At 36.8% G+C, this 10,721-nt stretch overlaps 1 protein-coding gene across 1 annotated transcript; it reads left to right on the top strand.

Moving 5' to 3' along the window:
* Window positions 1–882: 882 nt before the first annotated feature.
* LOC135709392 (uncharacterized) lies at window positions 883–4,973 on the top strand. Its single transcript, XM_065231685.1, has 6 exons — window positions 883–889; window positions 3,235–3,347; window positions 3,409–3,706; window positions 3,947–4,413; window positions 4,471–4,690; window positions 4,756–4,973. Exons 1-6 carry the CDS (start codon window positions 883–885, stop codon window positions 4,959–4,961), a joined length of 1,311 nt encoding a protein of 436 aa, XP_065087757.1. The 3' UTR covers window positions 4,962–4,973.
* The last annotated feature ends 5,748 nt before the right edge of the window (window positions 4,974–10,721 follow it).

Genomic DNA, 10,721 nt, shown 5'->3' with positions numbered 1-10,721 from the left:
CATTACTGCTGAATTCGAACCACAGTCCACAGAATTGTTTGCAAACCCCAAGAAAAACTGCATGCATGTAATCAACTGGGCAGTTGGTGATGATATCAAAATATGGAATCAACAGTAAATTTGAGACCCCTTTGATTCCGCTTACAGCTATGCCACGTTTCATGCACAAATCCATCGCCCTAACAGTGTCCTGATGAGTTCTGTTATGCACTTCAAGATATTTGTAACGTATTTGATTACTCTCAGTTAAATAACCAGGATGCATACAAAAACTACAGGCTTCGTATCCATTGAACTGCTTTATCTGCTGAAGTTTACAGCGTGCTATGCTGTCAACGCAACAACAAATAGCGAGAACTTTGCATGATATGTTATTAGATAAAGATAAGCCTTCGTGTGCTAGAACCTGCAATTTTTCCAAAAACGGCTTAATAAATACGTCGAGGTCAGGTTCACTACTTGACAACCAAAGCCCAACAACTATAATGTTTTGTCTCAAAAATCTCAGAGATGGCGGTAAATTATTGATTGTCACTAATATGGGCCACAATGATTTTTTTATATTAGAATTGAAGACAGCTACTACATCCGTGTTGAAAGAAATCAAAATGTTGTATACACTATCCATCTTGCGAGCCACTTGTCCTTGTAGAATGTCACTAATTTGCCCGTCAATTAAGGATGCTTTGTACGCCACAATTTGTTCCCAGTTCTTCGAAAGAATACTCTTGAGACTTGAGGTCAGATCAAATGAGATAAAAAAGGTTTTTTCACTTTCTTCACAAATTTTGCATTTTTCGTCCTTGTTATTTCCTACGTATAATCCACAAACTTTACATACATAGTGACGCACGAACTGATGTGTTCCAAAGTGTGAAAAAAATGAGTAGTAAGTGTTCGGAAGTGATGAAAACCCAACAATGACGTTGATCAAATGAAGTAAATCTTCAAGCGCACTTTTCGAAAGATTATGACGTGTGAAAACATGCATGAGCATGATCAATACCTCATACTTGGTGATCAGAAGCTGTGGATGAAGAAGATCATCCCCGTTCATGAAATGATCCTGTGACAAAAAAAGAATAAACACATGATATACTTTGGAAAATCGCAATAACTGAGTGTTTTTTGTGATAGTTAATTAAATATGATAGATAATGGTTAACTTGTATGAAAAAAGTGTTACCTGTTCCTGCTCATAGTTTTCAGAATCAGGCTCCGAAAATGTATCGTATTCCGAGTTACAATCTTCTTCCGAACTACTGTCATCCAAATAGCCAGGATTATTGGGGGGCATTGCATTGGATTTACTTATGTAACTGGCATCATCTAACCTTTGGTCGTTTCTGAGACTTTCCTTTACAACAGTTTCTCTTGTCTCTAGCTCTGGATAACATGATAATAAAGTCTACAAACGAAATTTCATCAATTTTATAAATTGTGCTGCAATACCCATTTTAGATTAGGTAAAATACCTGCTGTTCAATAATGTTTAAACTTGGATTTCCTTGCGATTTTTGTGGTGTCATCTGCTCCACTCCGGTTGTTTGCATTTGCATTTCCCGATTGGAGTGCTCCTTATCGTGATTCTCCTGGTTTGTAAGTGCTCGTGATTGTGCATTATTTACGTCCCTGTACTGTTGATTCCTACCAGCTCCATCGTTATATGAAGTCGCTTCAGCACGTTCCGACTGTATTATAATAAAGTATTTTAATATGGCTGTCCCATATAAAAAATGTTCGATTCTTACCAGTCGATATCGTCGCGCATATGGAACGTTCTTATTACCACAAAATAGTGTATCCAGCCTCGAATTGCGCATTTTTTTCATTTTTGCAGCTTCCAAAAACTCACTTTTAGACTGAAATAGTGGTAAAGGAATTGTTTTTGATATGAGCGTAGACCACAATGCTCAATGAGTCTATATAAGTTCCGGCCCAACAAGAAACTTGCTGGTATTGGAAGCAAAAATTGAGGCAAAAATATTGTAAACATTGCTGAGCAAGTAAGTGCATACGTCATGTTAGCACAAAATTCCATACTATGAATATAGAACATGACGTAGCAACGAACGCCACTAATTTACACATTTCACTAACACCAATAAGCCTCTTGGGCTGGACTTCCTATAAATGGCATTGGTCGTTGATAACTTTTAGCGAATTTTTTTATTCCCAGGTTGGAACCAGTTCCAACCCAGTGCGAACCCGAACTTTTTGTCAGTGCGAACCTCGACCCGATAATAAGCATAACAAGCAGACACAATCTTGATACCCGATCCAGGTTGGAACTGGATAATAAACAAATTCGCTAAGTGACAGCTTTGTGAATTCTAGCGTAATGTTTCGATGAGGTCTATTCGTATATTGATTGATGCTCTAGTGATTTTATTTTTAGCTTATCGCGCAACGCAAACAGATTTCGATACAGATTTTCATATTTTTTAAATACAATCCGTAACCAGATTTATATTAAACAGCACCTACATTAGTAACATTACATTTCTAGACCAATAATTAAAAAGCGGAACAACCAAACGTAAACAATGGCTTTCAACGCAAATTTCTCGAGAATAAAAACACACCTACATCAGATGCTGGTGTTAGATTGCTTGAATGTGTTTTGGTTCTCGAGAAATTTGCGTTCAAAATCATTGTTTACGTTTGATTATTTCGCGTATTTCAAATGTTGATCTAGATTTATTCGAGACAAATTCACAAGCAATTGATAAAATCAAATCGGTTTTCAGATCAGATATTCTTAGGCTGTGTTCCATTTGGTGAATTTTCACTTAAATTTGACACTTAAAAAATAAATTAAGATGTTTGAAAATCCCTCTGTTGTTGATGGGTCGATTTTCGTAAAGGTTTCTGTCAAAATTCATTTCTTGTCTGTCAGAAAAAATTCTGCTCGAATAGCAGATTAATTTCAAAATTTTCCATCATCAGCATTTCCACCAAGTTTAAGTGGAAATTGTCCAACTGATTTGAATTGGCTCTTTTTATTTGTTATTCTAGCTTCATCTTGTTTGCTTGTAAAAGAAGCACCACCATTTTAGTCTTGGAGTACGACGCTAAAGACGTGTTTTGTAATATTTTCTCGGTTGATTGCACAAAATGGCACAGAAAAAGGAAACTTCTTTGAAAAATCGAAAAAAACGGTAAGTTGTTATTGGAATATTTTCATTTTAGTAAACTAATAATGAATGTTTACATGCTTGCTTTTATTTTCAGCTAAAGCAGAAAGAAAACCTACCAAAAAACCGAAGGAACGAACTGCAGAGGATAAACAAGATGGCGTCCGCAAACGAGCCAAAAACTGCAATCAAAGTCATTTGATGGACGCTGTGAGTTTATTTTTTTTTTGTGTACAATGCATATGATTATTATATGATTTTTGGTTTATAGCTGAGTGTAGCAATGGCTGAAGTGAATGGCGAAAGCTACACCACCGGTGGCCTTACATTCGTTGCAGTGAATACCACAAAAAGCATGACAGAGGATACTCAGAAATATTCAACCGATCCGCTTAATCTAAGCCAAGCCCGGACGGACCAAGTTCGTGAGAAGGCAAAACAGCGTTCGGCTGTGGGTCAAAATGCATCCTGCTCTCATGCATTGGAAGATTCAGATGATCAAACTGCCGATTCCGCCGATGAATTTGTGGAAAGCAGTCAGCTTCCATCCATGCGTCTTTCCGCCAGAGGTTTGATCAGAACAAAACAGTCCTCTCTGCCAAGGAATGTGTGTTCAATCAATCAAATCTGTTCGGCTGTTGGTCAAAGTGTATCCAGCTCTCGAGCGATAGAAGATTCAGATGATGACACCACCGATTCTCCTGTCCGTCACGATAATGCTGCCAAAAAATTCAAATCCGTTACTACTGCATCTCCAATCACATCAAAAAAGTCCTCTCTGCCAAGGAATCTTGTCATCGATTTCTCAGACACCGGATTCTCTCAGCGTACAATCCCAATTGACGACCCTTCCCCGTTGGATGCTTTTGAGGATGGTACCCTGGATAAGAGGGGGCCACGTCAGCTGAATTATTTTGCGATCAACAGCCCAGCTTCTGGAGGTGCAGCTAATTCGTATCGCCCGGAGCTTCCTGTTGCCGAAATGTGTTACACTGATGGACATCATACCACCGTATCACCGCCAGAACCCCAAATCTCAAAGAAAAGGCCAGATGAGGCATCTCGTCAGTCTGATGGTGTCGAAAATGAAGATAACGACTCATATCGCAGCAAGTATTTCGATTTGTTGGAGAGATTCAAGAAGAAATCGAAAGCACATAAAGATATAAAGGCGAAATATGAGAAACTGAAGTTGAGTTTCGCAGAAATGAAAGACCTTGTAGTTTTTGCTAATGCTGAAACTAAAAAAGCACAATTGGACCCAAATGCCAAATTGGTTAGTGTATTTTCTGTTCAATTTTTATTGATGTTGACATTTATTCAATTTCTATAGACATTCTCAACGGAACCTGAAATCGATATGACTGTTCAGCAGATTGAGGAAATCAGCGCTGCGTCCAAAACAGATGTTTCATTCGGACAGAATATGGCTTTATTTTTTTATGGTGCTCAAAAATTGCAAACTATGTCAGTTTGTGGTGTTGCAACCAACCGTTTCAAAAACGCTATGCCACGTCCTGGAATCTCACCCAAGAAGTTGGCATTTATTTACGGTAAGTGTGGTAGTTTGATTAAGATTTAAACAGAACATACTCTAATCCATGTTACCTACCAACAGAAAAAGTACAACAGCGTGTCGCCTCACGGGTTGGTACCAAAAATTTGGCACAAATCACTACATTGGCTCATCCAACGCGAATCAATAAGGGCATCGCAGAAAAAATCGCAAATCTGAAAAAGGCAGCAAGATACGCGGCGGCACGCAATGTCATTCAAGATGTTAATCAGGATGCCAATGCAACAGCAAGAGATTCAGCCAACTGATTTAAATTTACCTTGGCTAGAGATATCTAGAGAAATCGTTTCTCGGATTCCACATATGTACGAATTCCTTTGCATCAATTTGGCAGATTTTCTGTGACGATGCATTTTTTTACTAACTTCTACTAAATGTTTTCATTGTTAATCGAATGGTTTTTAAACATACGTTCCAACATATGTTTTATGTTCTTATTTTTTCTTTTTCATTTTTTTAAGCAAATTTTAATGAACGAACTTCGACACCTTTTAACGATATAAAAATAAAGAAATATTCGTTGCAGAACAGGTTTTGTTTTTCTCTATTCTCAAGAAAATTATACAGCCTAAAATAATAAGCAACATATTGTACCGTCGTTTTTTCGTAAAACAATACAACATTGAATGGTGAAACTATTATCATACCATTCAATAGATTGTTGAATCAGCGATTTAGTCACTATTCAGAACAGTATGATCAATATTCTTTTTATTGTTTTGTTACCGTCATTTAACAATCAAACCTTAAGTAACTTTGATGTTCTGTTCAGTTCTAATAACTATATAATTACTATTCATCTTATTGTTTTGGAGAAAAAATACTATGAGAAAAAACAAATTTTTGAACTGTTACGATACTTAACAACCCGTACATTCCGCTGTAAAAGCTCCGTTTACCATACATTCAAAAGTTTGAAACAATCCATTTTAACATATTTTTATTGTTATAATTACAATAGCTTTTATGGTAATCATAATGTTCCAAATAGTACTGTTACAATGAATCGTATTGTTTTTCTATAATATTTTTTATTCGGGTATCCTTCTCTTGAAAGGAAGTTACGCACGGTGGAAAAGTTGGAATCATATTTTTTTGCCAAATCACGTATGGAGACACCTGGGTTGCTTTTCACGTACCTCAACACCTTTCTCCTCAGCTCTTTGTCCCTAGTGCCATTTTTATGATAGATGCACTGTGATTTTTCCAAACTCAGAGTATTCTTGTAACGTTTGATTACAAGACTCACCGTTGACTTTGGGAATTTTAACACTTTTGCTATTTTTGAGGCAGACCACGAAGGGTTCTCTAGATGTTTGAGCACATTTATTTTCTTTTCTCAAGTTCCATGATCCGTTATTTCGGGATGCGTCGATCAATCGAGAAAAACTTTTCACCAATTTTTTTGTCAATGAAACATCAACAAATGCCTGTCAAACGTTTTTTGTTTCAACCACCAGAGGCGCGGTGGTGTATTACACCGTGCGTCCAGATTACCTTTGAACCGAGCTTTACTCTTAAATCTGTGAAAGAGAATCTAGTATCATGTAAAAAAAACGTCCAATGTAACACTGATTGATTATGTTATTGAGAAAAATCGTCTAATGTGACATGTCCAATGTACAACTTGACTTGTAAAAACGTCCTATGTGTTATTTTCCTATTTTGTAGCATGGAATTCAAAATAAAATTGTGATTTTAGCGTTTCTACTGAATTTTCAACGTTATTATTCACTGACTACATTTAAAATAGTATTACAAAATGTATTGTTTCTAAACAGTCAAAATAATAATCTGTCGAACTTCAACATCGATTTTCTCAAAATGATGGATATGTTACATTAGTCCATTTGAAAAGTGACTCGAGAATTAAGAAGTCGACAAATAGAATTTTTTCCTCAGTTACGTCCGAGGGGGGCGACACATCTAAATCTCAAATTTAGATGCTCAATAAATCTCACACTAGCGAATAAATCTTCGAAAAATCTTCTTTCATTTCTCGCATCTACTTGCATCGCGCATCATCTTTTTGCAGGAAATCTTCAAAATCGTGATAAATCTTCTTTCTACTCAGCGTACGCGCAGCTAGCCACAGCAAAACACAATATTTCCTGCATCGTAGATAGAGTCGTCCCCCTCGGTTACGTCAATGCCCAGTAGTGTGTTCCAACTTTACTACCCCCTGCTCTCAACTGCTTTTTCAATCTGTATTGAGGGGAGTACTAGAAAAGGCCGAATCTCAAAAGGCCAAAAACACTAAAGGCCAAAATACACAAAAGGCCGAAAAAAAAAACTCTAGAAAGCAACACTTTGTCATTTTCCCGATTCGGGCTTTTGTTAATTTGTTTTTAATCAATTAAACTACGGGTGTTCAATAAAAAATGAGAATGATTTCAGTGCCGTCCAGCGCTCTTATTGCGAGAGCATCGCGACTTAGTTGCATCGTACGGCTGACCAGGGCCTCTTCTTCAATATTCATTGACGTTTTTTTGAAGAATAAATACTATGTTTTTAATAAAAAAAAAATTGTTGAAAAAAAATTTTTTTTTTACTAACGGTTGGCAACTAAAATTTTGGAATTTTTTCGAGCCTCTATGCTCAACAACAAACGAGCTCTCTCTCCTCTTTCTGCTAGTATTTTCTGTTTTGTTTATGCTTGCTCAGTTTTGCTCAAAATGCCGTCGAAACAAGAAGTTTTTCGCGAGCGCGTTGTACAGTTCTACGAACTGCACAGAAATCTCGGCAAAAAGTATACGGTACAACATTTTAAAAGCGAAAATGTTGCGGCTTCGACTGTTTACCATATCCTAAGATCCCCAACAACTGCTCGCAAGCAAGGTAGTGGAAGACCAGCCAAAATTATGGACGCAAAATTCCGAGAAAGGCCTTTCTAAGCCATGGTTCAAGTCCTCTGGTTTGGCAATCAATATGTGTACCAGAACGAATGTTTGAAGAAAATTTTGATCCCGTTTCTACAAAAACATCATGCTGATGGAAAATACGTGTTTTGGCCGGATAAAGCGTCATCGCATTACGCCAAAAAAACACAATCGTTCCTGAAAAAAAATTCGATCCCATTTGTACCCAAAAACCACAACCCGACAAATCTGCCTCAGTGTCACCCAATCGAAGATTTCTTCGGGGTTTTGAGCTCCTTGGTGTACAAAAATAACTGGAGAGCCACGAATTGCAAACAATTGATTGGTAGAATCAAGAGATGCATTCGCAAAGTTGACATGAAGGCCGTAAAACGCTCCTGTTCCGACATCAAACGCCGAGCATCCGATTACGGACCGTTTTCAAATGTTCACTATATTTTTTTTCAACAATGGACAATGTATCTTTAATTTCAATAAATCAGATCTTCTTCAAGTATGTTTGTCTTTTTTTGACAGCTTGAGAAAGAAATTCCAAAATTTTAGTTGCCACCCGTTAGCTTTATGACTGAAAAAAATCACATTTTTTATTGAACACCCGTTAGATTTTTAGAGTAAAGTAACAATAATTGATATTCTGCATCTTCGAAATAAAATATAATGGAAGCTACTAAATATTTATTCAATTTCCATTATGAAAAATAAAAAAAAAAACTATAAACTTGGGTGTTTGAGTGTTTAACGACGATTTAATGGTAAGATGGCTTCGTTTTTTGTAAATTTCAACGAAGCGACTCAGTTGTAAGAGCACAAAGGCTTCAGATGCTGAATGAGAAAGAAAGTGATAGGGGAAATGACGGCTTCGGCATGACAGACTATTTTCGGCAACCCAAATTGAAACACTATTTTCACTGGATTTTCTTACGAAAACACTTCGCTGAATGCATGCAAACGATTCTTTATGCTTTCAGCTTCAATTTGACTATATTTTTACCACTGAGAAAAAGCAATCTAGCAGGGTTTTCTTGAAATGAAACACACGCACTACAAATTGTAGCTGATTTCGAGTTGCCGATAATAGAACAGCAGATTTACATGCAGTTCAAATGGAACGGTTGCCGAAGAAAAACTGGTTTCCGACAATACTCGCTCTCACTAGAGAAGATTGGAGCTTTGTAAAAGCGTTTCAAAACAGTTTTTGACAATTCCTTCGACTGAAATTAATAGAGCAGCTGGCAGCAAAAGATTGTAAACAAACCAATACTGCATATGTGTGCGTTGCATAGTGAAAAAGGCTATAGAAAGAAGGTCGCTGCTTAGGTTGCCGAGAATACGTAAATTCCCCTAGTTAGCTTTATTTTCCGGATGTTTGAGTTATTCTTAAATCGAAAATCGTCATTAGCAGCAATATTTCTCTTGGTCCGTTTTGCTGAACGATCTAGTTACACACATTTAACTGGTTGCGCAACTCGCTACCCAATCAGAATGTTTGGTATGCGTTTGTCTGTGGTATGCGTAAGGCTGTGAACCATTTGCTGAGGTTAATTTAACTCGTGGTTAAAAGTGACATTTCGGAAGTTATTTTCTATGTTCGAAAACCCCCCTGGCTGTCAATCGGCCGGTTTTCGATCCACGGTTGTCAAAATTTAACTTCTTGTCTGTCAGAAATTACCATGCTACTAAGGCTGTGAACCATTTGCCGAGTTAAATTTAACTCGTAGTTAAAAGTGACATTTCGAAAGTTATTTCTTATGTTCGAAAATCCCCGTGCTGTCGATCGACCAGTTTTCGAGCCACGGTCGTCAAAATTTAACTTTTTGTCTGTCAGAAATAACCACGCTCGGATAGCAGGGTTAATCGATAACTTTCCATCTGTCAAATTTTAACCAAAAGTTAAAATAATTCGCCAAATGGTTCAGAGCCTAAAATACCCTAATAAAAATACTCAAAAATACCTCGAAAATACGTACACGAAAAATACATTTCATAATGAATTTAATACTCTTTAATACAAAATTTGTGTATTTTTACCTTAAAATACATAAATACGAAAAAATACAAAAAACACCTTTTCAAGATTTTCGGTAGATGAATCGAAAATTCTCAAGTTGACAGCTCCTCGGATTTGACCTCCTTGGGATGCTTGCTTTCATAGCGAATCAAAACAAACATAGTGTAGTACTGGTATTTATACTAGAATCGGATACGTTAGTCGATTTGCTTGGGACCAATAGGCTAGTCAAGTAGTGAGCCAATTTAAAATCGTAAGTTTCGTATTGATTGATGGCTTTACTTCCCTTCCGAAGGAAGACGTGACCAGAGATTTTTATGCCTCAGAAAAATCCCACCGACCTCGGCTGGGATTGAACCCAGACCCATTGGGGTGAGAAAGCAGTCACGCTTACCACTACACCACCGGCGCCGGCTAATCTTTTGGTCGACAAACATGCCGTTTACTCAGACGGGCATGGTTTCGGGCTGTAAATCGTTGGTTTCTGAAGATGCTGCAATGTATTTGTTTAGTTCCGTTAAATTAATCACTTCATTCGAGCAGTTAAAATGACGTTTACTACCACTCGAACTTTGAAATAAAACATTATTTTGAGATTTTTTCTTCTAGAACCTCAAGAAAAGTGGCCAACATTTGTGCGTTTCATAAAAAATAGAAATTAGTTGGTTCAGTTTTGTGAAATCGTTGATAGAAAATCACGCTAAAACTGCTTGACAAAGTGGTCAATTGTAGAAAAATAATGGCAGGTAGTGTTCGTGAGTGTTGTGCAGTTTTCTCCGTTGTCAATCTCCCTGGTAGGCATAGATAATACAGCCTCCCGCATAAATGCGAACCATTACTTGACCTTACCAAAAATGGTTAAAAATGGTTCATCATCCCTGCTAAGCTTTGACTGAAATGGTTATGGAACTTTACATAAACGTGTGATAAAGTTTTAACCTTATGTATTAAGGTTTTTTGTAAGTGAATTTTTCAAATAATACACGGAACCAAAAATCAAAAATAAATATGTTTATTAAATAAAAATATGAATAGTTCAAAGTAAATTAAAACATGCTTTCAACAAAAATATGTTTGTTTAAATTAAATTCAAAAGCATGTTTATTTTAAACAAAACATAA

This window comes from Ochlerotatus camptorhynchus, unplaced genomic scaffold, assembly GCF_037179485.1.
Source record: "Ochlerotatus camptorhynchus isolate MF236.1 unplaced genomic scaffold, CSIRO-AGI_Acam_v1.1 ptg000360l, whole genome shotgun sequence".
Classification (NCBI taxonomy): domain Eukaryota; kingdom Metazoa; phylum Arthropoda; class Insecta; order Diptera; family Culicidae; genus Ochlerotatus; species Ochlerotatus camptorhynchus.
This window is presented reverse-complemented; position numbering and strand designations above follow the sequence as displayed.

Coding starts and splice junctions, on each gene's coding strand:
- LOC135709392 (XM_065231685.1), top strand. Junction 4,414..4,470: donor TGGACCCAAATGCCAAATTG/GTTAGTGTATTT, acceptor CAATTTCTATAG/ACATTCTCAACGGAACCTGA. Junction 4,691..4,755: donor GAAGTTGGCATTTATTTACG/GTAAGTGTGGTA, acceptor ACCTACCAACAG/AAAAAGTACAACAGCGTGTC.